Source organism: Neomonachus schauinslandi, chromosome 9 (assembly GCF_002201575.2).
Source record: "Neomonachus schauinslandi chromosome 9, ASM220157v2, whole genome shotgun sequence".
In the NCBI taxonomy this organism is placed as follows: Eukaryota; Metazoa; Chordata; class Mammalia; order Carnivora; family Phocidae; genus Neomonachus; species Neomonachus schauinslandi.
Window position 1 is genome coordinate 3,048,348 of NC_058411.1, and position 26,377 is coordinate 3,074,724.

The following is a 26,377-nucleotide window of genomic DNA, read 5'->3' on the forward strand; positions in this document are numbered from 1 at the left end:
GTCTGGGTGGCTGGGACGGGTGCTCCTAGAACAGAACGGCCTGAGCTGAGCACAGCCATGAAACAGGAGAGCTTTGGAGGCATGTGCAGATAGATGATCACCGCAGGTGAATGTGGCTGGAGCATTCAGTAAACAGGGATGTGGTGGGCGTGGTTCTCAGAGTGAGGGTCTAGGCCTGGCAGCCGCACCTGGGAACTTATTCCTAAGGCAGACCTGCTGGACCCCAAATGCCTAGGGGCAGGGGGGAGGGGGGCATCCTGTGTCTTCACGAGCCCCCAGGGGATTCAGCTGCCCCTGGAGCCTGAGAGCCCCTGGTTGGGAGGAAGGGGTTCCCGAGTGCCGGGCTAATTCAGTGGGCTAATTCAGTGGGCAGTGAGACCCCATCACAGGACAAGAACCAGATTTCAGGAAGCTTCATCCAACGGCACATGTGATGGAGAAATTTTGCTTTCTTTTCATCTTTATATAGATAGGAATTCCATATAAAGTTACAGAATTACTCAAGTTAGGGAAAGATGACTAAGTCTTCATTTAATTCTTTTAAATTCCAGAAAGTGGGTGATAAATTATTTGAAACAATAAAAAGATTACAGTATTATGAAAAAGCTAATTGTACTTAGACATTTTGTAATTTAAATTACTTTCTATTAACAGAAAACATTCTTGGGGCGCCTGGGTGGCTCAGTTGTTAAGTGTCTGTCTTCCGCTCAGGTCATGATCCCAGGGGTCCTGGGATCGAGCCCCGAGTCGGACTCCCTGCTCAGCGGAAGCCTGCTTCTTCCTCTCCCGCTCCCCCTGCTTGTGTTCCCTCTCTCGCTGTCTCTCCCTCTGTCAAATAAATAAATAAGATCTTTTAAAAAACAAAACAAAACATTCTTGTCTAGTGAGAGAAAAAGAATAAATTTATTTGTCAACAGAAATTGCAAACTTAGGAGCAAAAATGTCAAATAGGATATGCGCTTACAGAGAGGAAAGTGGTTTTCTGGATTGTTAGGAGAGAATGGTTGTTTTTCAGATTTAGAACTTAATAAAAACGCACACCTTTGGAAGTTAAAATCAAGTAAAATGTGACATCTTCTGAAACAAGGATAACCGTGATGCTGGAGTGTGGTGTTAAGAGTTGTAGGACGTAAGACCCCACAGGCGGCCAGGCCTGGTGAGCCGGTGTGCGCGAGCGGATGGAAGCCAAACGATGGCTGCTTCCCCTCGGAGGAGAGTGGGCTGTGAAATGCAAAGCAGTCCTGGGTCTTCTTCCATTACGAACACACTTCTGTGGAACTGTGATCCCTCCCCCTTTAAAATGGAAATCTCCAGGGGCACCTGGGTGACTCAGTCGGTGGAGCATGGACTCTTGGTTTCGGCTCAGGTCATGATCTCAGGGTCGTGTGAGGTGAAGTCTGCTTGAACCTGTCCCTCCTCCCCACTTGCACTCAAGCATGGTTGCACTCTCTCTGTCTCAAATAAATAAAATCTAAAAAAAAAAAAAAAGTCCAGACTGGAAGCTGAGGACAACCCTGGATTTTCAAGTGACTCCTGACACTTCATAATCAACAGTTCGAAAGGGCGTGTTCCGGAAGGCCTGCGCTGGGGGGGGGGGGGGGGGGGGGGCTCGAGTGGGGTTTATCAGACCAAACTACTCTGGTGCTTATTACTTAGTACTACTGTAGTGATCAGAATGCGTGCATGGGGGATTTTACATGAAATCATGCCAGTATGTAGAATTTTAAATGGTGTATTTAGTATGTACAGTCCATATTTCCTGAAATTACTAAAGGTTGTTTTTTAGATTTTCACACATCATTAAATAAAATTGTTGGATTCTATTTATGTTTTCAAAAAATGGGATATGTATCATTGGTAAGCATATTTGGCAATTTCCTTGATCGCACAGGGAGAAGATACCCATTGTCAGAAAAAAAGATTATGCACTATATGTACCAGTTATGTAAATCCCTTGATCATATGCACAGGTACGCTCCTGGAGACTTGGCATCTCTCAAATTGATAAAACGTATTCACATTCATTAAAAATTCAATGTAAAAGAATTTGAATGAGGCACAAATTAATTCTATCCTTCCTTTTATATTGAATGCAGAAATGGAATATTTCACAGAGATGTAAAGCCAGAAAATATATTAATAAAGGTAAGAACTTCTATATAAAAAAAAAAATGGTATCAAAGAAAGGTAGGATGGGAAACCTTTTTACTAGATAGGCTTTCAATCCCGGATAGTTGGGCACCATGTTGGTTATGCTGTTGTTGTTTTCTCCCAGTTGGAAAAAGTGGTTTATTTAATAAGCGCCATCAACACAACTGTACATCTGGAAGGAAATTATCTTAGGCACTCTTCTCTTACTATAGGCAAAAATCAACCCCAGGGGTGCCGGGCTGCCTCAGTCAGTGGAGCGTGTGACTTCAGGGTCATGAATTCAAGCCCCATGTTGGGTGTAGACACTACTTAAAAAAAAATAATAGGTAAATAAATTCCATTCATATTATCCCTCCAAACACTGTGCATGTGAAAGTAGAAGAGTCAGGATTTGCGCTCAGGTCTGTCCCAGTCCGTAGCCACGTCAACTGTACGTACTTGAAGCCTGCAGCCCAGTAAGTTTGGGAATATGTGTACACACACGAAGCCGTTGTCACAGCCAAGCAAGCAGAGCTCTCGCCCCGGGAAGGTTCCTCGTGCTCCTTGGTCGTCCCTCCTGTCCGTTGTCCCCAGACAAAGACTGACTTTCTGTCATTATATATTAGTTTGCACTTTCTGGAATGTTCTCTAAATGGCATCTGTAGTATGTGCTCTTTCCTGGTCTGGATTTTTCCCTCAGCGTCATCATTCTGACGTTTGTCCACATTGTAGTGTGAGTACCACACCTTTTGAAGTTGTCCCATGGTTCTTGGCTGTTCTTCTCTGTTTTTGCCATTATTTGTTCTCTCTGCATTTCAGTTTGGAAGTTTCTGTTGGAGCATCTTCCAGCTCACTGATTCTTTCTTTGACTGTTTAGCCTGTGGATGAGCTTATCAAAGTCATTTTTATTTCTGTTGCAGTGGTTTTTATTTCTAGTGCTTCCTTTGGATTCTTTCTTAGAGTTTCCATCTCTCTGCTTGCATTTCCCATCAGAACTTTCCCTGAACTTTCCCATCATCTACTTTTTCCACTAGAGCCCTTAACAGATCACTCACAGTGATTTTAAATTCCCTGACTGGTAATTCCAAAATTCTTAAATCTGTGCCACTTCTGAAACTGGTTCTGATGCTTGCTTTGTCTCTCAGACTGTTTTTCTTGCCTTTTAACACACCTTACAATTTTGTTGGAGGTCCGACATGATGCATTGGGTAATGGGATCAGGTGAAAGGCCGTTGGAATGAAGTTTCTCGATAACCTGGCTGGGAAACATGCTGTGTTGAACGTTTGCTGTAGGTGTAGGTACCAGAGGCTCCAAATTTATTGACAGCCTGTATGTTATTACCTGAATGTGAGGGGTAAACAAAATTGAAGAGGTGTCCCAAAACGTGTCTCCCCGGTCTGTCTGATTTGCTCCAAAGAACCCATGGCTCCAGAGAGCCGGCCCCCCCCCACCCCCCAGTGGAGAACAAAGTTGCCAGCAGAGCCAGACTGCTGGGAAGTTAGAGACAAACGAACCACTGTGGTGTTTGTTTAATGCATTTGTAGACTCATGCTGTGACTTAAAATTTTCCAAAACCTGTAGACATTTGGAAATATTTGTAAAACATAGCCAGAATATTTGTAAACGTATCCCACTGAATAGAAACACCACTTTGTTATCGGTTAGAGGCGCTTGCGGGTGCTTATGAAGTAATTTGTATTTTATAAGCTAGTTTCAATGCTAGTCATTTTCCCGTTGGTGCATAACTATTTGAAGTGGTCTGTATTATAACAGCTGCTTGATGAGATGTCATTTGTCCCTGCAGCAGGATGTCCTGAAGTTAGGGGACTTTGGATCCTGCCGGAGTGTCTATTCCAAGCAGCCCTACACAGAGTACATTTCTACCCGCTGGTACCGCGCCCCAGAGTGTCTCCTCACCGACGGCTTCTACACCTACAAAATGGACCTGTGGAGCGCTGGCTGTGTGTTCTACGAGATCGCCAGGTAGAGCTGGGGCCCGCCTTGTGTCGGAAAACCCCTGCTGGTGCTGGCGGGCCTCCGTGCGAATGTCCTGACGCAGGCCGCATGGCGAGGCTCGGCCTACCTACCGCGTGGCTTCGGGCCAGGCCCTTCCTTTACCAGACAGACTTTACAGTCGTCCTGCCCATGTGACTGTTTAACTTGACAGAAAACGTACCAGGCTTTCATTTTCCTTTTTGTCAAGTACTTTTCCTTGTTTGCTTGTCACAAAGTGCAGAATAGTATCAGTTACTTCTTTCCTACTGGCATAACTTGGCCGTAGGCCGGCAGGCCTCCCCATTTGGCTTCATCAGTGAAATGATGGATTCGTGAGTTCAGGGACAGTAGAAACGTGCTCACTGCCACCTTGTGGGGCCTGCCATGGGGATATGTGAGCAGCGCCCCTGCTCCTGGGACCTACCCTAAGAGAGACAATCCATCAAGTAGGATGCTCTGGTCACAAGTGTGAGGATGGGTCACCTTGTGGCACAGCTGGATTCTAGAAAGCCCCAAGTTCTAACCTCCTCCCCGACCTCCACAACCCCCAGCCTTTGTAGCTTCACACAGAGCGGGTGGGCCAGCATTCGCTTGCTTGGAGTGGACAATTAAGGACGAGCAGGTGAATTTAACATCTGGGTGATATGCATCATAGGCGGGGAGCCGGGTCGTCTGCTCTCACCAGCTCAGCTGCCCACTTCATAAATACGGACATGCGTGTCCTTCAGGACACACCTGTTGGTAATCGGCTTGTTATTTTTGGAAAGCTGAGTGGCACTTTCACTGAGCTTCAAGTACTGACAGACAGTCCTTTCTGCTGCGCTAAAATCCCTACGGGTGGTAAAGGACTTCAGTGTGGAGGACGTGATGGCTGGTGGTGTCTCACCAGCGTGCGGGGCAGCCTGTGGGGGGCTTGCCACACACACCCCAGCAACCCTGGCCCTCCCCCCGCGCCCCCTCCCAAGTGTCAGAGCTGCTCCCTGCCTGCCCGGGCTTTCCTCCTGTCTCCCGTAGCCATGGCTGCTTTCCTATGCGGAGCTGCTGTTCTAAACTCTTCTTTGCGGCTTGTCATGTGAATTGAATTTATTTATGTAAGCCAAAAATCTTTCATCCAGGATTCCAAAATCCCTAAAAGCTCCAAGAACCAAAACTTTGTTTCTTGGACTTCATTTGTCACCAAAACCAGACCCAACCCACCCTGAATTTTTGTTGGAAAACCTCCCCTGTGACAGGAGACTTATGGAGGTGACATGTCTTGCCGCGGAGATCTCAGGGTGTACAGAGAGGAATGTGGCCGTCTCTTAGGATGACACCCCCCTGTTGGGAAAGGAGAAACAGGCCTGAGCCGAAGGGGAATGGAAAGCCCGTAGCTGCAAGGAGGACCACACCCGGGGGATTGTGTCCTCGGGGTTCCGTGTGAGCTAGCCGCCCAGCAGAAGGGGACATTGGGAGGAAGAAGCTGTGGCCTGCTCTAACCACAGCGCCATCCTGCTCTTCCAGTCTGCAGCCCCTCTTCCCCGGAGCCAATGAGCTGGACCAGATCTCAAAAATCCATGACGTCATTGGCACCCCTGCTGAGAAGACCCTCACCAAGTTCAAACAGTAAGTGCGGCGTGTGCCCAAGAGTCCCGTGTGGACTTGCCCCCTGCCAAGGCTGGTGGTGGCAGCCAGCCGAGGGGCCCAGGCTGCGCCTCTCCTACCCTTGTAGGCCCTCCATCTGCTTGGGTCCCCGCTGCCGCTGAAGGGAGGCAATGCGGCAGCTGCTCGGGGCTGTGGTCCCCCAGGGGTCCTGCCAGGGGCGCGCTCCCTCCAGCAACACAGAAGAGTTCAGATGGTCTTGCTGAGGGCCTGGCAGTCAGGTTTTGTCCTCCGAATATTTACACCAGACTGAGAGACCTTTGGGCGGAGAAGGTTCCCACATACAGGCTATGCAAGGTGAGGCGTTCGTGTGGTCGTTGCTGGCGACGCTGACACCCAGACCATGACTGGTTAGGGTTTGGTTTTGGTCGGAGAGCCAGCTGAACCTGGGGAACTGGGGCTTCTGGGGGAGAGCCCCGTGGGGCAGCGGGTGGGCAGCTCCTGGGCCCAGGGAAGGTAAGGAGAGACAACTGTTATGGATTCTTCCTTTTCCTCCTTTTAAGTTTTATCGCTTTCTTCTCAGGTAAGAACGTGCTGTTAGTCCTCTTGGGGAAAAGTCATTTTCTTATATTGATAGCACGACAGATTTCACACACACCCCCGCCCCACTTATTTTTTAGAGCAATTTTAGGTTCAGAGCAAAACTTAGTAGAAGGTACAGAGATCCCCCATAGACCACCTGGGGGCCTGCACAGCCTCCCTCACTGTGACCCTCCACACCAGGGTGGTGTGTCGGTTCCCCCATGAGTCCACGCTGACACATCATCGTCACCCCGAGTCTGCAGTTCACATGAGGGGTCCCTCTGCTGCCGTACATTCTCTGGGTTTGGACGACTGCGTAGTCACACCCCTTCTTAGAGCATAAACTGTCATTGGTGCAGGGCCCTGTAGAATCATGATGATGGCTGGCCAAGTGCTCTAAATAATGGCATGATCGTTTATTATCATTGGGCTTTTAATACAGGTCGAGAGCTATGAGTTTTGATTTTCCTTTTAAAAAGGGATCAGGAATACCTCAATTGACAGCCAATCTGTCTTCGCAATGCCTCTCCCTCCTGCATGCAATGGTGGCCTATGATCCTGATGAGAGAATCACTGCCCACCAGGCCCTGCAGCATCCGTACTTCCAAGAACAGAGGTGGGCTCCCGTGCAGCTCCAGGGGGGCAGCAGGTGGTGCCGCTGAGGCCTGGGGGGTATGAGTGGGGGCGGGTGGGTCCAGGAGCAGCTCTGTCCTGAACTTGGGTGCCCCCCAGATGTCCCCCTCACTCTTTTCTGGTGTGGCCTCCCAGGAGGAGGCGGTCAGTGGCCCTCGGCAGGGCACGAGGAGGGCTCAGTGGCTGTTTTGAGGCTGATGCCGAGGCTCCGGTGGTTAAGACTCCAGGAGGGGCCTGGCGCGCAGCAGTGACAGCAGGGGGAGCTCGCTGTGGGGTTGGGGGCACCTTGGTACCTGGCATGGGAGGAGCTGCACCTCGGGGCACTCCTGCCAGGGTGAGCGTGGTGGTGAGCGTGGGGGCTGCAGGCCCGTGGCAGGCCCGTCCCCACAGTTCACGTGGGAAGGAAGAGGCAGTGAGCACACAGGATAGGCCAGCCTGGGAACGAGGAGAGGGACATGCGGTCATGCTGTGCACCCTCTCAGGGGAACACGCCCTCTCTCCTCCTCCCCTGCAGGGCGGCTGAGAAGCACGCTCTGGCCAGCCGCAGGAAAGCCTTCTTTCCAGAGCGCCCTGTGGCATCGGAACTTCTCAGTAACAGTTGGCACACTTCAAAGGAGGACAGAAAGGTACTGAGTGAAGTGAGGGAGCTGGAAATGGCCTTTGTAGCTGGGACTGGATGCCCTCAGGAGGCCCATGTCTCTGCAGAGGATGTCCCCCCATGGCAGGCCAGGTGGCCCCACCAGTCAGCGAGGCCTGACCCTGTGCCCCTGAGGTCTCTGTGTGCCAGGACGCGGGGAGCCTGGCTCGATCGTTCCTGCCCTTCTGCCCCCCCTAGCTTAGCGGGGACAGGAGCGTCCCGTGTGTGCAGGCCAGGCCAGGCGGGATTCTCCCACACGCAGGGGCCGGTTCCCTGCCAAAGTGCTTGGCAGCTGTCACCTCCCTGTGCCCTCCGACTGACCCTAGCAGGGGGCACAGAGAAGCTAAACCGACCTGGGTGACCCAGCGAGCCAGTGACAGGTCCCCACACGCGCAGCAGGCCCCAGTTGAGGACTCGCCTGGGCACACACTGTTTGCTTTAGAAACAACAGCTTCCCTTTGCAGTCTTTTCATCCTTGAGCGCCCCAAGTGGTCCCCGCTGCTCAGCTCCCCCCAGCTCCACGTGGGGGCTGGCACTGCACCGTGTGGTGACTGTGCCCTTCCGTCACTCATCCCAGCATCTGCTGCGTGTCACTTCGTGCTAGGAGCTGAGGTCACCGACGTATCTGCAGCCAAGCTGCTCTCTGGGCTTCCAGACTGCTGTGTTCAGCCGCCTGCCTGATCGTTCCATTTGGCCAATAGGCCGAGTGGTTCAGACCCAATCTCCGGGTCTCTCCCCCCAAACCTGCTTTTCTCCCCACGCTTTCCCTTTAAGGGTAGAGGCAGCTCCCTTTCAGCTGTTCAGGCCCCGAACGGTGACACCCTCCTCCCCAGTCACCTGAGCCTCCCTCATTTTGCCTCCCAACTGCTGTCCCTGCTCAGCCCTTCCCTCCAGTGAGACATTTGACTGCGTCACTCTTGCCAGCACCCACCATAGTCCCCCCGTGTCTGGAGGGGCCACCTGGGAGGCCTTCCCAGCTTTGTGGGCCATGAGGTCCCATCACAGCTGCCCTCTTCTCTGGTGCCATGGACGAACCGTAAACGAACAGTGGGGCTCTGTCCCAGTAAAACTTTGGACACTGTGATTCAACTGTTAAAAAAAGCAGGGGTGCCCGGGTGGCTCAGTTGAGTTTCTAGCTCTTGGCTTCGGCTCAGATCGTGATCTCGGGGTCGTGGGATCAAGCCCCGCATCGGGCTCCGGGCTCAGCAGGGAGCCTGCTGGAGATTCTCTCCCTCCCCTCAAATAAATAAACAGAATCTTTAAAAAAAAAAAAAAAAAAAAAGGTAAAAAATATTCTTGGCTCACCCGCCACACTAAAGCAACAGTGCGGGCGGATCTGGCCGGCCTCTGGACTTCGAGCAGGGCCGCCAGCGCCGCCATGGCCCGTGGAACGCTGCCGTGACCGTGTCAGTGGCCTCCCGGGCGTCAGGCCCGGCTACAGTCGGCTGCCCTGCAGGGGAGAACCAGGCCCCAGACTCCAGTGTGGAGGCTCTGCCTCCCCCAGGGGGGACGCTCCGATGAGCAGCACGTCACCTGCGTGGCAGGGATACCGTCTGGCCACCATACGGTCACACCTCTTGGTCAAGTTCCATTAGGCGAAAGTCGTGCAAAAGAGCCTCTTGTGTTTTTCCTAGTTTCCATGAAGGGGACACCATTGTACGTTCAACTGACCTGTGTTTTGTTTCAAGAAACAGTCCCTAAAGCCGGAGGAGGACCATCCCAAGAGACCAGGACCGGCCTACCCAATGCAACTGCCCAGACTGAAGCTTTCGGGAGGGACCAAACTGTCATACTCCAGCCCCATGCTGCAGTCCGTGTTCGGCCCGGGGGCCAACAGGAAAGTGCCGGTGCTCAGGCCCCTCAAGTGTGTTGGCGCCAACCAGAAGGTAGCCCGTCGCGCTAGCTCCCCATAGCCCACGGCTCTCGGCCCGGCCCGGCCCCGCTGAGCGTCTGCTGTTCTCTTTAACAGACGGATGCGCAGAAGGACAGTAAGCCCAGCCTGAAGCAGTATCGCCTGCCCACGATCGAGAGGAAGGGCGGAGGATACTGAGCAGCCCATGCCGGCTCGCCTGCCGAGAGCATGAGACCAGGTGCGCAGGGCCGGGCCCCGCGGATTGCCGCCGAGCCTCGGATGGGGGGCTCTGGGGAGAGGCCTGGCATGTCCCCCTCGCAGAGCCCTGGCCCCCCCCGAGACCACTGCCCCACAGGCCAGCCAGCACCCACTTGGCCTGGAGCCCCTAGCCTGCAGCGCCTGGCATCCTGAGAGCAGAGGTCCCGTATGTTCCCGTCGAATACGTTTGTAAAACCACCTCATTCTGGGCTTTTGTTCTTGTAACCTAGGAATTTGGGGCAGAGCATATTTTGTAATTTTTTATATGAATCAAAACAGAAATCAGAATTTATATACTGTATTATTTAGGCTTGGTTTCACCGCGGGCTTTGCGCGCCGCGCCTTCTTCGGTACGTCACCCATACTGTGTGGTGCGTCACAGCTCACAGATCTGTCGGAGTTTTATTAAAGAATAAGCTGTCCGTACGATATTTTAGTATTTTCTGAGTTAAACGTGTGTCCTGACGTGCATTTCTTTATTTTAGGTCTTGTGAGCATATTTGGGGAATTTATTTTGTTGGGAAGGCTTTGGTACAGCTTAATTTTGTGGCCCGTGAAAAGCCAGTAAGGACTAAAGAGAGGCTCGGCCAGGGTGCTCCGTGGCCTTGGCACCCCAGGGAGCTGCAGCCGGACGAGGCTGCCAAGCATGAGGCACGTCGGAGCGCCGGGCTTCCCCGCGGCCGCCAGCCACCTCGCCTTAGCTCTGGAGGCCCAGCTTCGCCTGTGTATAGAGATGCGGCTTCCTGACGGCCTTTGCTTTGCTGCTGGCCCGCCCCCTGGGCAGACGCCAGACCCTCCTGAGCCTGTTTTTGTCTTGGGATGTAGCATAATGACCCCTTCTTTTCCTCGCCTTCACAAACTTACAACGTTAAGAAAAAGCAAATTACGGGGCGCCTGGGTGGCTCAGTCGGTTAAGCCGCTGCCTTCGGCTCAGGTCATGATCCCAGGGTCCTGGGATCGAGTCCCACATTGGGCTCCTTGCTCGGCAGGGAGCCTGCTTCTCCCTCTGCCTGCCTCTCCCCCTGCTTGTGTTCTGTCTCTCTCTCTGACAAATAAGTAAAAATAAAATCTTAAAAAAAAAAAAGAAAGAAAAAAAAGAGAAAATTCCCCAGGTTAGTTTTTGTCTTCTTGTTCCCTCTTTTTTTTTAAGATTTTATTTATTTGACAGAGAGAGAGACAGAGAAAGCGAGCACAAGCAGGGGGCACTGCAGGCAGAGGGAGAAGCAGGCTTCCCACCGAGCAGGGAGCCCGATGCGGGGCTCGATCCCAGGACCCTGGGATCATGACCTGAGCCGAAGGCACACGCTTAACAACTGAGCCACCCAGGCGCCCCTTCTTGTTTCCCAACATCACTTGGCATCAGGGAAATCTTGTTCCCTCTTTTAAGACAAATCTGTGACATTCTTCCACATGCTCTCCAGTGGCCACCACCTCTGACCCACCTGCCAGGCGGTGAAGCAGAACCAGGAGTCCCAGGTCGGCCCAGCTGTGGGGTGGATATAGCAGCCTCAGGAGGGGCAGGCGGGAGCCAGCATTTACAGGGGCGGGGTGCGGGTGAGTGCGAGACAGCGTGGGCGTGGGCCACACGGGGGCCGAGGAGCCCAAGAGGGGCAGATTCAAGACCAGAAACAAGGCTTCGGGAATGTTCAGAGCTGGGTGCACATGAGGAGCGGCTGGAAAGAGCTTCCTTTGAACCCGTTTAACACCCTGTTGTGGCAGGGGGTCACTGAGGGACAAGCAGGGCGCCACGCTGCCTCCGCGGAGGATCTGGGAGTTCCGGGTCCCCTGGGAGCTGAGGCAGAGAGGAGGCCAGAGCCAGGTGGTGCTGGGGCTCAGCAGGGGGAAGACCAGGGAGACCGGCGGCCAGAGGCGACAGGAGCGGGCTTCTGGGATCGAAGAGGGCCCTGCACGACCAGTGCGCCCACACTCTGACCCCAGGCAGGGGAGGCTGCCGGAGAACCAGGCCCCTGAGGGGCAGCGACTCAGGGGGGCATGCTCCTGTCCTCGAGGACGGGCCCTAAGGACACATTTAAGGACTGACCAGCATTTGTGTATTTAGGAAAACTGTTACCCCTTTAAGTGTATAACATTTGAGGGGAAAATCTTTAAAGTTCTCCTGCAGACTTGTTCCTCCCCGTGGAGGGCCTCTTTGGGGCAGGCCACGCCCTTGGGGGGTGTGACCTGTCCACCCGATGAAGCTGTTGGCTTCCCGTTGGTCTCTGGAATACAAGTGCTGTGAAGCCGTCAGCGCGGAGCCCGGAGCCCGGCCACACCAGGCCCCACAGCGGGCACAGCTGGTCCAGCCCTGTGCACCAGCCTCCAGGAGGAGCAGGGGGGTACTCTGGCCACGCTCGCCCTCCCTGCGGCCCCCCACCCGCTCTCAGCGCGGGAGCCAGTCCCCGGGCAGCTGGAATGGCTCCGGCTGTGTCCGGCCTCTAGGCCCTGAGCTGGGAGGCCGCCGCCGCCTGCTGCCAGAGCCCTGGTGGGTGTCCGCTCACTGCAGACTGGAAAGGTGGTGAAGGAGACTTGAAGGCTAGTTGAGCCTCTGCAGGCGAGGCTCTTCCCGAGGGACAAAGCTCCAGAAGGGAAGTGGGGTCGAAGTCCTGCTCCCCCCGCCCTGACCCTGTCCGGTCGGCTCCTTGCACAGCGTTCACTGAGCACCTGCCTGGTGACCCAGCCTCCGCTCCTCACCCACCGGGCCTCCTGCTCTCAGCCCGAGAGGGCGCGCAAGCTGCTCCCGGGGCAGAGGGGTGGCCTGGTGCGCTGGTCTGAGGGTCCCACTTCTGACAGCACCTTAGCGTGTGAACCTGCTTGTGGAGCAGAAGCGGCAGCGGGGACGCCACCCAAGTGACCGGGGCACTGCTGCTCCCTGCGTCCCCCGCCCGGCGCAGAGGGCACTCCCGGGCCTGCCGCATTCCCCCGGCCGCCGCGTGGCAGCCAGCAAGCTCGCTGCCTCGCCCTGGAGCACCCGCCGCCTCCCAGCTTCCCGTAGACCCGGCCGGGCAGCGCGCCTCCACCAGCCCCAAACACGGACGGGAGCTAGGGGCCGCGCGTAAGAGCACGTGCAAGTCGTGCTGCGCCCTCCCCGGCTTCGCGGGGTGGCCTGGCTGCCGTCTGCCCGGGGCCTGCCGGGGGCTGCACGCCCGGGGGGGTGCGGGGGGCAGTTACAGGCGGTCTGATTTCGGAAGCCGCCTTGGACTACTTGCTGCAAGAGCCGTAGATTTGTTCCCAGTGCAGATGCGTCGACAGCGAGTCGGGGCCCACCCGACAGCTTCGCTCCAGAGCCGGGGCCGAGCCAGGGCCGCCCGCCCTGAGAGATGTGGAGGCGGGGGGAGCACGGCGGGGCGTCCGGCCAACCTGAGCTCGAATTTGAACGCTCGTGACCGCGGTCCTCGTGCCAACCAGACCTCCACCTGTCCCGTCATAGAGGGAGGAGCCCGCCCGCCCCGGAGGGTCACGAGACGAACGCTGGACTCCGTTTTCAAAGGCGGCCTCTGCTGACCTGCCCCAGCATGTGGGCCGCCCCTGTGTCCCTGGGCCTGCGTGGGCGGGGTTTTCCGTGTCACCGACACGCCTAGAAGCCAGCGCTTTGGTGCCCATGACCGAGAGACCATCCGGAATGTGCGGTTTTAATACGCGGGTCATTGTGAATGTATACGATTGATAAATTCTGACCCTCTCGCTGGAGACAACAGGGCGTCTATGTCCTGGCGTTCACCTCCCCCAGGGCGCCTGTCCCGGGGACCCAGGGGCTCCGCGCGGCTCTCGGAGGGCGTGCGCTCGGCTTCCTGCCTCAGTCGTGGGACGTGCCCCGATTTAACGTGCTCGCTTGGAGAGCTGTGCTTCGGACGCCTCTTGGTTTAGTCACACCAGATAAAAATGCCTCCCGGGGGGGCCGCTGCGGACGACAGTTCAAGTGACAGCCTTCTGCTCGGAGCTGCTCCCGAGCTGGTCTCGGCCCGACACCCATCCCCGAGGATCCCCGCAGCAGCAGAGCACCCCGGCCTCCGCAGACGCCGCGACGCACGTGTGGTCACGGGCTGTCAGCGACGACAGCGACTTAAAGCCGGGAGCCGGAAGGAGGGGCCGGAGAGCCACAGAACTCTCCAGATGAGCCCCGCTCGAGCCGCCCGTCCTGGTTCGGGCTTCCAGGAACAGGGTGGAAAAAGGACGAATCATTTTACACCAAACTTTAATTGAACAAAAAGTCACATTAAAAACTGAGTCAACTTAACAGAAGCTAAACCAATGGTATATTCAAGATAGTTTTAATATTAATATTTTTTTCATGATTAGAAATGTCACTCATAAAAGATGGAAATTACTGGTGAAGTAACCATGTCCCCCAGTAGCACAATCACATCATTTTATACATATAATACAGAGCTGACTGCTTTGGAAACAACAGTATTAAAATAAATGTAAGATTAAAAAGAGCATCTTCAACGCCCTGGAGGGCCGCGAGTCTGTGAGACCCATATTTAAAGTAATTCCCCAATAGCATTAAAAATCTATTTTAAGTGCAATTTGTAAAAATCTATGATTGCAGCATCCGTCTTCCTGAATGACAGATTTAAGTCAGAAAGCAACAACTTTCTTCATGAGTGCGTTCCAGGTTGTCTCTGACCACCTACGTATAAAAACATCAGTGCAAAAACAGAGTGAAATACTGTTTGTAACAGTTGAGTTTAAGGGGACTTCTTGTCCAAGAAATAGTTTATTTTACACTATATATATATGTATAGATTATACAGATATATATGAGATTTTAATTACACGGAACTTCTGAGTAAAAAGCAAGAAAATCCACTTTCTTATTTTTTACTGCAGCCTCAAAACGGGAACAGCCTCTTTGGGTGAATGGCAGAGCGCGCCCTCCCGAGCGGGCCCCGCGGCTCCTCGCACGCGACTCCAGGTGATGGCTGCCGCCGCGAGGGTCCGCGCTCCTGTCTCGTCCGTCGCTGCCTCGGGACCGGGTCGTCGGGGCGAAGGTTCTCGAGCAGGGGCGGGCCGCTACACTACAGTTCCGCCCGGAGAGCTGGCCTGGTTTTGGGATGACAATAAACCCTGCAAACAAAGCAGTTTACATTAATCCAGCAAAACACGGGGCAGCCAAGAAAGCCACACGCCTCCTTTGCCAGAGGTCACATGACCACAGATTTCTGTCGGATCGTTAGCCAGTGTTGGAACAAAGCCTCCATTTTTCATCTACTTCTTACCCACGCCGCCGTGTGACATTCCTAGCTGATCAGGACGCACGGAAGCGTCCGACGGTGGGCAGGGCTGGCCTGGGCTCCTTGGGACATCGTGAGCCCGGTCGCCACCTTCCCCAGAGGCCGCCGCCGCTCAGGAGCACGGCGAGGCCCCAGGGGACGGGGCCCCCGGCTCTGACCTCACGCCCCGTCCCCTCAGCGGGTCGGCCACCACAGACGGGGGCTAGCGCTTCCTAAGGGTGTCTTCCTCCTGGGGGGGACGGGGTGCTCTCGCTTTCTCTGGTTGGGGTGTGATGGTGGCGCCCCTCAGGCTTCGGCATCGAGCATGGGGCTCAGCGGGAAGACAAGGATCTGGGCCCTGGGCTGTCGGATCTGGGGACGGTGCAGGAGGTGGCGTGTGTGCCATGGGGGTGGCCCCCACTGAGAGCGGGAGGCCTGAGCTGGGCCCCCCCCCCCGCCCACCGGCTACCCCGGACTTAGCAAAGAGCGTCTGCATTTCTCCGCAGTCACCGGGACGCAGTCTCATCACAGTTTGGCGCTCATTTATTAAGAATTTTAAGGCTACAAGAGTGTGACACTGAAGCTAGATTTTCAGGTCTGTGAACACAAACTTAAGCGGTCCTAAAAAACGCTTCAGTTGGTTCGTTGTTGCCACGGGACAGGCCTTGAACTCGGAGCGGACGCCGCTGTCTTGGCACACCCCGGGCCTGTGCGGATGCAGACGGCGACCGCGCGACACTGTGCTTCAGCCCCGCGCGCCCCGGGGGCGGGGGCTGGGAGACGCGCTGTCCCACCGCGACGCCTCCTACCTCCTTTCTCACAACTGACACCTGTTCGTCTAGACACGAGCAGGCAGCCGAGAGCGAAGGGAGCGTCACGCGGAGCCGTGCTCGGAATCTACAGGAGCCCTTCCCCGGGGATCCGGGAGCACAAGCCGGGCCAGCGTCCACGGCGGAGCGCCCCCCGTGCTTCCCACGCGCACCCATGGGGGGCCGCACGGCCTCCAGGCAGCTAGACGGCTGGACCGGCTGCCGACCGACCCCGGGCCCCCTGCCTCCCTGCGGGGAAGCGGCAGCCCACCGCTGGAGGGGACCCGTCCCTCCTCACCGCCTCCACCGAGCTGCAGCGAGGCCGCCAAGGTCGGACCCCGCTTCCGTGGCGACGGTCCGGAGTGAAGAAGCCTTTATCACAAGAATGTTCTGCCTCCGCAATCAAGTGGTTTCCAGGAGCTACGGGATGTCCAGGAACAGTGCCAAGTCTACAACACCAAGAGGTCCCTTTTCTCTCCCAGATGACAGGAGGACTCTGTTCCTCCCGCTAAAGGGGGAGCGCGCAGTGATCCAGCCTGGGGACAGAGCCCCAGCCCTGCGTCCAGAGGACGGTGACCAGAGGCGCCCAAGGTTATTTAAAGACTCAGGACACACTGAGAAAGGTCCCCCCCACCCCCGCCCCAGACCAGCCTTGTCCAACACGAGGACAAGGCAAGTCACACGTGAAATTTAAAATTCTAGGAGCACATTTAACAATTAAGAAAAAAGGTGAGGGACGCCTGGGTGGCTCAGTCAGTTAAGCGTCTGCCTTCGGCTCAGGTCATGGTCCCAGGGTCCTGGGATCGAGTCCCGCATCGGGCTCCCTGCTCAGCGAGGAGCCTGCTTCTCCCTCTGCCTGCCACTCCCCCTGCTTGTGCTTTCTCTCTCCCTAATAAATGGGTAAAATCTTTAAAAAAAAAAAAAAGGTGAAATTAGTTCTAATATACTTAACCCAGTATACTCCATATTATCATTTCAACAGGTAATGAGTATACAAATTACTAATGACGTATTTTACGTCATTTTTTTGTATGAAGCCTTGGGAATGCTGTGTAGCGCATCTGCATTTGGGGAGGCCCCCGTTCCAGCGCTCCGCGGCCACCCAGCCCTTCCCTGCCTTAGACCCTCTCCAATTCTGCCCTGGCCCCTCTCCGGCAGCGGGCAGAGGGTAGGTGCTGAGGCTCAGAAGGGTCAACGGGGGCACACTGAAATGCCACCCCATCCTCGGGGGCTCTGGGGGGAGGCCCGCTCTCCTCCAGCTTCCATTGGCTGAAGCCTCCAGCCCCACCAAGAACAACCCCCCTGCTGTCCTACTGTCCGCGGGAGGCCCAGGTTCAAAAGAGATCACGAAGGTCACCTAAGCAAGCAGCCACCTCAAACCCACCCTCCCTCTCAGCTTCTGCCGTCCACACTCACATAAACCCTCAACTGCCAGATGCCCAGGGAACCGCAGCGTCTGGATAATGGGGTTAGCCCTTCTGATGTCACCCGTGGTGAACAATTTCTTCCGGACGCTGTGCAGCAGTGCGCACCTGGGATCCACACCCGGGGTGCCGCCCCTCGGGCACCTAGCTGGGAAGGGGCCTGGGATGCCAGCCTGGCGTGGGGGGAAGCCCAAGGGCTCGGTGGAGAGCAAAGGGACTAGGGACAGACAAGTCCTAGGTCCTTGGCGGGCCTCCAGCACCCTGGCACCAAGCAGAGGGGGCCCCGCGGGGGCACGCACCCCAGGGTGCAACTGCCTCTGGGGCGCAGGTGAGGGTCTGGGACATTCCTAGGAGGGCGTGAGGGAGCGTCGGACACCAGCCGCCCGTGAGGCCTTTGCGGGTCAGCGGCGGGGAGGAGGGCCCCGTCTGGCCGGGCACGGTGAGCGGGACGTCGACCCCACCTGTTCCCTTCCTGGAGATGGAATGGGCTTTGCTGTGATGGGACCGTGGAGGCATCGCGGGAAATGAGGCCGTTCTAACAAAAACTCAAGGTCACCTTATTTCTATAAGCTGTGCTTTCGTTTAAAGGTTACCGGGGCACAGAGAAAGACGGGCAGCACACGCCGGCCCCCATCAAAGACTGAGACCGTGCTCGCGAGGAAGCCCCGCGGACGGCCCGGCCTGCTCCGGAGGCGGGCCTGCGTTTGCGGCCTCCGTGGTGACTCTTCAGGGGCAGGAAGGAGCAAAGAACAGGCCCGGGTGGATGGAGAGTCGGGCCCGCCTGGCCTGCACGCCGCCGACCTCGCGGAGGCCACTTGTCTGTCCTCAACGGCGTGGGGACTGCTGGTGGCCCACCAGACACCGGACAGCTGGTGATGAAGAGCTGCCCAAACACCAACCCAGCCGAGACTCTGGGCATCCGCCTAATAGCCTATTAGGCCCCTGGGTGGGGGTGGGGAGCTATTCCCAGACGAGGGACGATTCCGGAATCTAGTATTTAATAAGCTGTTCTGTTCTCACCAGAGTGGCCATTTTCTTCCTGCTAGAGATTTCATCTTGAAAAGTAAGTGCTGAAATACTCCAGCTCTTGGTCACACAGAGACTAAGAGGCAAATATCACTTGTAGAGTGATGTCCCTTTAGAGATGGCCCGGAGACGGTGAGATGTCACCAGGCTACCTTCCTCCGGGAGCTTCCAGCCGTGGAAGCGCTTTCCCGCCCCCGCCCCCCCCGCCGCCAGGGCCTCACCGTGGTTCGCGTGACCCAGACCACTGCCTGCAGCAACACAGAACGCCTGGGGGGCCGGGGGGCCTGGGGCCCAGAGCATCCGAGCCAGGCGTGGGAGGTGGGCAGAGCAGGGCCTCGGCTCCCCACCCGCCCCAGACCCACTGCTCACTTTGGGCCTGGGGCCTCAGCTCCTGCAGGACAGCGGACTGTGTCCCTGTGTCAGCCTCCACCTGCCTGACCGGTTACACCGAAGGCGACACATTTCCCCAGAGAGGCCCCTCAGCCTGGCCTCGGCGAGAGAAGTCCCCCGGAGAAAATGATGCTCTGGTCGGGCATCCGCGGAAAAGGCTTTCTCGGCACCAGCACAGAAGGGCAGCTCTGAGAACGGTGCCTGGAGGCAAAGCACAGCCTCTCACCCCCGGGACCCTCTCGGGTCTCCCTAAAGCCTCTCTGGCCGGAGTCGCTTCCAGAAGGTCCCACCCAACGCGGGAGGAGGGGACGGGACTGAGCGCCTCCAGAGGCTCCGTCCCTTTCAGGGCCGCTGGTCCACACGCAAGTGTTTCTTTCAAAGGCAGCCACACACGGAGATGGACCTAGAGTATATTTTCAAGGCACAAACTATTTCTAAAAGATTACGGTGTTGTGTCTTTTTAAACTTGCCGTCCACCTGGTAGTGTTGCGGGCTCACAATCTACTCCATGCTCAGGAAAACCCCCTGCTCCTGCGGCGGCAGATCCGGGGAGGCCCCTGTGAGGCCGGAGCCAGAGACGGTCTCTTCTGCTTCGGCAGCTTAGCGTCAGAGGCCAAGTGCACACACCTCGTCCCGGGGGCTCGGGAGGCCGGCCCGGTCAGGAAGGTGCTGGGGCCCCGCCAGCCCCTCGCTCCAGGCCCAAAGGTCTCCCGTCAAGTAGGAGCACCAGGGCCTGACCAGGGCTCGGTCCTGCCTCTCAGCCTCCGGGGAACTTGCAGGTCTAGGCTGGGGTCCTGGCCTTGAGGCATTCAAGGTCGCAGACGTCAGGGTGCTGCGGAGAGTGAGGGGACACTCAACAGCAGGACAGGGTGAATGGCCAACTCTTCCCACCCTCAGTGGGCCTTCCCTCACTGCCCTTTCTGCAGCGGACAGGACCGCTGGACCTCCAGGCGGTGACGAAGCTTCCAGCACGGCCCAGCACGCCGCGCAAGGCCGGGAGGAGGAAGGCCAGGAAACCCCCAGGAAGAGAGCTGGGCTACAGAGGCCTGCCGGCTTCCCCGCTGGGTCCCCGCGCCCCCAGTGGCTGGCCGGGTGGCTGAAGAGGACGTGATTTTACAGCATTCGGAAGTTTTCTTTTTCGGGGCGCCTGCGTGGCTCAGTCGTTAAGCGTCTGCCTTCGGCTCGGGTCATGATCCCGGGGTCCTGGGATCGAGCCCCGCGTCGGGCTCCCTGCTCCGCGGGGGGCCTGCTTCTCCCTCTCCCACTCCCCCTGCTTGTGTTCTCTCTCTCACTGTGTCTCTCTCTGTCAAATAAATAAAATCTTAAAAAAAAAAAAAAAAGTTTTCTTTTTCGGTTGAGACGTTTGTGAAGCCCAGCTGGCAAATTGACTACCGCAAACTGTCTACACGCATAGTTCATTTGCTCGTGTTTATTTCACGTCCGCGTACACACGGCCCCCCCCCACACCGCGAGTGTGCGAGTCTCGAGCTGCGACAGTGACAAGAGAACAGCCAAAAACCAACAGTGAAACCAAAACATGATTTTCTTAAAAAGTGATAAATTAACAATACTGATATTAAAGCTTCACTAATTATTGTAACAGTTGTTAAGAACTTAATTTATCAACATTTCATGTTAGGAAGGCTCTATCAAATTTATTCATCAAGAAATTGGACGAAAATATAAAAAAGGAAACACATACTTTACTTTTGACTTTCGTTAAAGGTAAAGAATCATACAATTTTATACAAGGTCACCTAACATAGCGGTCTTTAATAAACTTAGGTTTACAGAGATAAAAAAATGCAGGAAATTTTTCCTTTTACACTTTGAAACTGAGAGGCAGCAGTGTGAGCACAACACGAAGTCATGTAACAGGTGCAGCAACGAATCAGAGTTAATACCAGGGGGACTGTCCCCTCCATGGGGGAGGGGCGTTTTCACACAGCTTTGAACTTGGGCTCTGAACACTCGTGCTTTTCAATGTGAGCCCCAGACTCCGCTCTCTGGACTGCTGTCTGCTCTCGCGGGCCATCCCTGGGGTCACGGAGCCGAGCCCCTCAGTGACCCGAACAGATGACAGGCGTGCTGGACAAGGAGGGCCTGGCCGCTGGGCCCTGCTGGGTTCCCAGGATGGCTGACACCGCCCGGTTACTTATCAGGCCCACAACACACGTGCAGGGGTCCCCTCGTGGAAGGAAAGCCCAATAGTGGACACCCCCAGCAGCGCTGGGAAGTCAGTCAGGGGTCACCGGCCAGTTGACATCGGCTGAGCCCTCGGGCACAGAAGGGATGCTGTGCTCCGTGCGTCTCTCCCGGAAAAGCCAGTCGGACTCTGCTTCTAGGTCTTCCTCGGACAGTCAGGTACACGCACGCGGCATCTGGGTTTCCCAAAGGATTCCTTCTCCAGCCCTCCCTGACCCAGTGGCCTTTCCCCTCACACTTGAGCTTCCCCAACAAAAAACCCAAACACCTCCCTGCCGAGGCCGGAGGTGAGGAGGGCCCTGTACGCAGGGGAAGACGTCTGATAAAGCAGCTTCACCAATTTCCACGCCAACTCAACACTTGACAGGGTCTTAGAAATTCCAGACGCACCTCAGGAAGTGGGGTGACTGGGGTGGAACGGGGGAACTTGCCAGCTAGGACTTGGGTGTTAGGCCAAACACTGAAGCAGGACACCTGAGTCCCACCGGGACGTGTGCACGTGTCCATAAAGACTGGTACAGTTCCAGGACGTTTTGTTCCTTGTGGCTTCTGAGTGACTGGGGCAGTAATCGTGGGGACAGCTTACTTCTGTTTTCCACTCCTCCCCTGTCCTATCCTAGGTATTTATCCTCAGTCCCAAGGCAGTGGCTCACAGAACACTTCCAAAATGCTCTAGGAGGTTCGATCAGCACAAGAGACAAAACTAAGATTCTTTACCACTGTTTTAAGTGAACTTAGAACCCAAAGTTACGGATTATTTTTGAAGAGTGTGCCTACTCCCTCTTACACATTTTCTTTTAAAAGAAAGCAGGGTTTTCCAAAGGCTTCCTTCTCCAGATCTCTCAGGGATTTTAATCCCCCTGCCCCTGAGGAAGAGGAGAATCTCAGAGAAGGGCTGGGGTGGCCCGAAGTCACAGCAAGGCAGGGCGGCGGGGAGGACCGCGGCGGTGTGACTGTGCCCTCCGAGGGCCCAGGTCCCCGCACACAGGCCAGGAGGGAGCTGGGTTCCAGCGCCACCTGAGCTTCCGTCCGCGCTTCCGTCCACGCAGGAGCAGCCTCCTTCCAGAGGTTTTCTTCCAGAGGTTGGTTTAGAAAAGATATTCTTGCTCAGGATAATGCTGAAGCGAGAACACTCGGAACAGTTTCAATGAGGAAGCTCAAAGCCTGGTGAGGACACTAGAAGAGTGCTCCCCAGATGTGCCCTCAGGGCTGCCGTGGAAGCTGTCTGGCCCTGGGCCTTCCACACCCAAGACCAGGACCCCATGGGGCCCCCCTCCCAGCGCCCCAGGGCTGCAGGAGCCCCTGTCGGAAGCCAGCCCGAGAGAGGGCCCGCCCGCCCCTCCAGTGCCCTCAAGCGGCGGGCAGCTCTAGTCCCGGTTCCGGAGAACACCTTGCATTCTGTCCCCCGACTGCGGGACAGGTGCTCTGCTGGCTGGTGAACAAAGGGGCGGGCATCAGAAGGGCCACTGCGCAGCCCCTCCCCGGCACCTGCCACCCAGCAACGGGCCCCAGAGCGGGGACGGGCAGATGTTAAGGATATGCTCACCAGCAGAAACGGGAAGAACAAGATTGTGACCAAGCCCCAAATCCCGAACTGGGACATGACCATGGTTTTTAAAACTGGGGTGGGGGAGGGGACACCACAGGCTTCTGTCAGCACATTTCGGAGCTTGATTTTAGGGGAACAATAATCTCCTCTTGCCTCTCCCACCCCCCGACTCCTCCCACCCCAGTGCCCCCAAGCCACCCCTCCTTTACCGCAGCGCGTGCAGCGGAGGGCACCAGAGGGTGCCCGGGGTCAGAAAGCGCGCACACCACAGCTTCTCTGCGGGCAATGCAGCGAGCAATGCACTCAGAACCAGAAGGTCACCAGAAGCTTCCCATGAAGGCTACTTACCTGGGATCGGCCACTGCCTAGGCCAAATTCTAAGTCCTGAATTTTGAAACTGCATACTCAATGCCTCAGAAGCATTTGAACTGAAATTTCTAAAACTATGTAGGTACAGAAAATTGCACCTGGAGTGTTGGTTCTGATTCTCTCCATCTGACGTCCCAATTTAGCCTCCAAAGTTGAAACAGTCCACAAGGATGGCTGTCTTTGCTGCCTTAGGTCACTTAACATTTAGGAACAAAGGACCACATCTTAAGAGTAAACAGGACATTAACACATACCATGACGTCATGCATAAACGGGCGGGGGGGGGGGGGCACCTGGAAGGCCAGCACGCTCCTCACGTGGTAGACACTGCTATCAGTAATAGAAAGCCCTCCCATGGAAGGAGCAGCGTGGGTAGAGTGAGCTGGGGGGAGGGCAGGGGCAGCAGGCCCGGGGAAGCGGGGTCCGGCCTTCCGGGAGGGCTGCGGGCTGTGTTTGAGCACATAGTGCTGCACGCTGCAGAGAAACAAGTCTCGTGTCCACTTTGCTGATTCGCATCCACTACTCAAACGAGTGTAAACGATCAGCATCTCTACGTTTAATGACAAAGGTGTGCAAAACAGAAAACAAACCAAAATGACCAAAATAAGTTAACAAATAAGATAACCATCATCTTGACATAAAATATGTAGGTCAGAGAACCATCTCCTCCCACATGAAACTGGAATTTGAAACTCGTCACATAGCTGATAAGGACCACAGGCATGAGAACCGCGCCGGCCCCCGTGGACGCAGCTGGGCGTCCAGCCAGAGGGGGCTCACTCGGCCGCTCACCAGGGCCAGGGGTGAGGCAGTCCAGCCGGAGGCCGGTGAGGACGGAGCCCGAGTGGGCGGGATCACAACGGCCACCCAGTAGTAAGAGGGGGCGACCTGCACCTGTGCCTCCCCTCTGGGCGGGAAAACAAAACCCAAACCAGGGCAACCTCAGGAGCGCTCTGAACCTGTGGGTGGGGGATGTCTGTCAGTCTTTACAAAACAAGGCCGAAGACTCTGTCCCGGGCCTACAGTCGTGCTTGTTTGACCAAAAACATCAACAAAAACAAAAAACCCACAGAAAACCGCAAAAGGAACCAAAACCTTTCCCTTGTTGGAAAAAAACATAAGCAAAGCATATCCAACATAAAAGGTCTTGGCTTAAGTGGCAAGAGGCACTTCTGACACCTGGGCTGGCGTCCTCGGCCCGCGGCTCCCGGGGGCTGGCCGGGCTCGGAGCAAGGTGGTATTTTATTCAGTGCACCGAATCTCAATCAAAGTGCTACAAACTGCTTCTTTGAAAAAAGATGTTTATTAAACAATTTTAATTGTCATAAAATGACTAAAATGGGTTTTAAAAATTAAGGCTCTTCTCTTTCTGTGGATTGCCAGAACAATGTAAAAATAATATCAATCAACCCTGCTGAATGCTTTGTTCCTAAAGTTAAATTTCATAGATTCCTAAACATTTTATGATTAAGATAAAAACTGGACTAGAAATGACAATTAATGGCCGTCCATACTGAACACACACTCTGATCAGGTGTACAACATTCTAATTGAGTAGTTAAGCAAAAATATTCCAGTTAAAGCAGAAATTTTAATTTTAGCATTTTAAAGTCATTGTTTCCCCACACTGTCATGATTTTCCTAAAGTCGAAATAGTCTAATACAGGAGCGCTAACCTTGGGACTCTATATACTCCCAGGAGGGTGACTGACTTGGCTGGCAATTAGTTTGATTATATATTTTTTTTAAACGTTCTAAGTTGAATTATCAAATGATTCAGAATTACATGGCATGCAGTATCCAAAATTATGGCTCTGATGCATTTAGATTTACATTAAGAGTAAGAAGTGCCATTCACATTCATTGTACACCCCACCCTCCCGCAAGAAAAAAAATCACTACCTATTCAAGTTCTAGATCTGGTGCAGCATTAAGGGTTAAAACTTACCACTTTACCAGGCCTTCCCCATGTGCAAATAAATCCCTCCTGACAAGCAGTGACTATACAGTCTTCGAGAAAAATTAACACAGTCAGTCTTTCATGTGCTATCTTTTTACAGATGAGCGGCTCTAACAAGGGAACGTCTTCCATCCGAGGACACAGGGGCGTCCCCAGGGTTTTAGCTGGGTCCGTTTTGGTTTTAGTAACCAGGTTCAGTTTGTCGCTGCTCTTGCTAGAAATGTGTCCCATGCTGTGGTTTCGCTTGTGGTCTTTCTCGTGGTGCCTGTCCTTCCGGTCGTGCAGGGAGAGCGTCGCGAATTTGCTGACCCCAGAAGCGAGGGTGCCGTCGGCCACGCTGCTTTTGCTGCCGGCGCTGGAGACGGTGGAGTGGGGGAGGCTGTTGGAGCGGGGCAGGGGCGGGGGCGCGGAGTTGCCGGGCGTCGCGACACTGTTCCCTGTGCTGCCGGCAGGAGGGCTCGTGGCGTTCATGACGTTGGTGTGTGTCCTTGCTCTCGAGAGGGGCTGGTGAGGGAAAAGGATGTCTTCCGTAAGGTCCCAGAGGCAGAGCTGTGTGTCCTGGCCCACCGAGCCGAACCGGTACGTCACACTGACGGGGCGGCTCTCGGCAGAGTTCCGTTTGGACAGCCGGGACTGGGTACTATTGGCCCGGTCTCGGCCAAAATGAAGGAGGTCCTGGAAGTCCTCGTCACTGCCGCTGAACTCCATGGGGTCGCTCTCTTCCACGCTAGTGGTATAGGGGTCAAACGCCACAACACTGACCCAGGATTTGTGCCCGTGGCCCCGAGCGATCACTCGGCAGTCTCCGAAAGCCCAGACGGTCACCAGATCGTCCTCGCCGCCCGTCACGATGTACTTGCCGTCGGGGCTCCAGCACACGCACAGCAAGCCTCCGAAGTAGCTCTTCATCGTGCCGTGCAACTCCACCGAGTCGAAGTTGAACACCCGCAGAAACCCATCCTGGCTCACGCAGGCCAAGAACTTGCCATCTGGGGAGAAAGCAAACTCGTTGAGGGCCCCCTCGCCCACTGTCCACTTAAGGAGAGGGTTCCTCGTGGATTTGCTCTTACAAGTGTGTACGGCAAAGCTCTCGCCCTGCTTCAGAAGCTGGTAGTGGGGGGCTGTGGTGCCGCAAGTGTGCTCCACGTTATACAAGTACATGCTCCCACTCGCGTGGGCTACTAGGAAAAGGCTTTCCGAACCGGGAACCCATCTGACGCAGGTTACGCGTGACTTGTCTATTAGTCTCTGTGAAGACAAAGGAGAACAAGTTATCACAATGGAGAAGCTTGGAAGGTCTACTTTTCCAGCAAGAAACTTGTCTGCTTCTCGGTGAGAACGGAAGAGTCCATCCAGGCACGTGCACGCTCTACCCCGCGGTCAGCCAAGCCAGCAAAGAGCACTCGGGCTCCTTGGAGAACTACTTTCTAGAACTGCACTGGGTGTTAGGCCACTGGCTTTCGCTGAGAGAGTCAGTCATTCAACACACACTGTTGAGAGCCTACTACGTGCCAGACACTGTACCAGGCTCTGGGACACACTGGTGAGAGGGCCAGACCCTCGGGCAACTTTCATCTCTTACGCAAGGAGCATCTGAATCTGTGACTCCTGGCACCTACACACAGCATCCTCCCTACAAAGACCCCCAGGAAAGGCTCGCAGTCCTCACGGCCAGGAGAGCTATGCCCCCCGGTTTCTCTGCATTTTATCGTCACGTAAGTCATGTGCCGTCTACACCTGCCCCTCTGCCCTAGGCTGTTCCAGGG

At 55.3% G+C, this 26,377-nt stretch overlaps 2 protein-coding genes across 7 annotated transcripts in view; one reads left to right on the plus strand and one right to left on the minus strand.

The window, feature by feature from the left end:
* Nucleotides 1-9,606, plus strand: part of MOK (MOK protein kinase) — a 31,290-nt gene extending 21,684 nt beyond the window's left edge. Inside the window, exons 2-8 of the mRNA XM_021679929.2 lie at nt 2,097-2,145; nt 3,936-4,114; nt 5,627-5,728; nt 6,729-6,902; nt 7,434-7,545; nt 9,245-9,442; nt 9,526-9,606. Coding sequence (XP_021535604.2) covers nt 2,097-2,145; nt 3,936-4,114; nt 5,627-5,728; nt 6,729-6,902; nt 7,434-7,545; nt 9,245-9,442; nt 9,526-9,606 — 895 coding nt within the window. The remainder of the gene's footprint in view (nt 1-2,096; nt 2,146-3,935; nt 4,115-5,626; nt 5,729-6,728; nt 6,903-7,433; nt 7,546-9,244; nt 9,443-9,525) is intronic.
* Nucleotides 9,607-14,679: 5,073 nt separating this feature from the next.
* The window catches only part of WDR20 (WD repeat domain 20), a 62,048-nt gene continuing 50,350 nt past the window's right edge, over nt 14,680-26,377 (minus strand). For 4 of the 6 annotated variants that reach the window (XM_044918455.1, XM_021679702.1, XM_044918453.1 and 1 more), the window contains one exon: nt 23,328-25,859. In XM_044918455.1, the coding sequence (XP_044774390.1) occupies nt 24,582-25,859 (1,278 nt within the window). In that variant the 3' untranslated portion in view covers nt 23,328-24,581. Of the gene's footprint in view, nt 14,734-23,327; nt 25,860-26,377 lie in introns of those variants that run through there. The other 2 variants (XM_044918454.1, XM_044918452.1) reach the window with 1 other exon arrangement.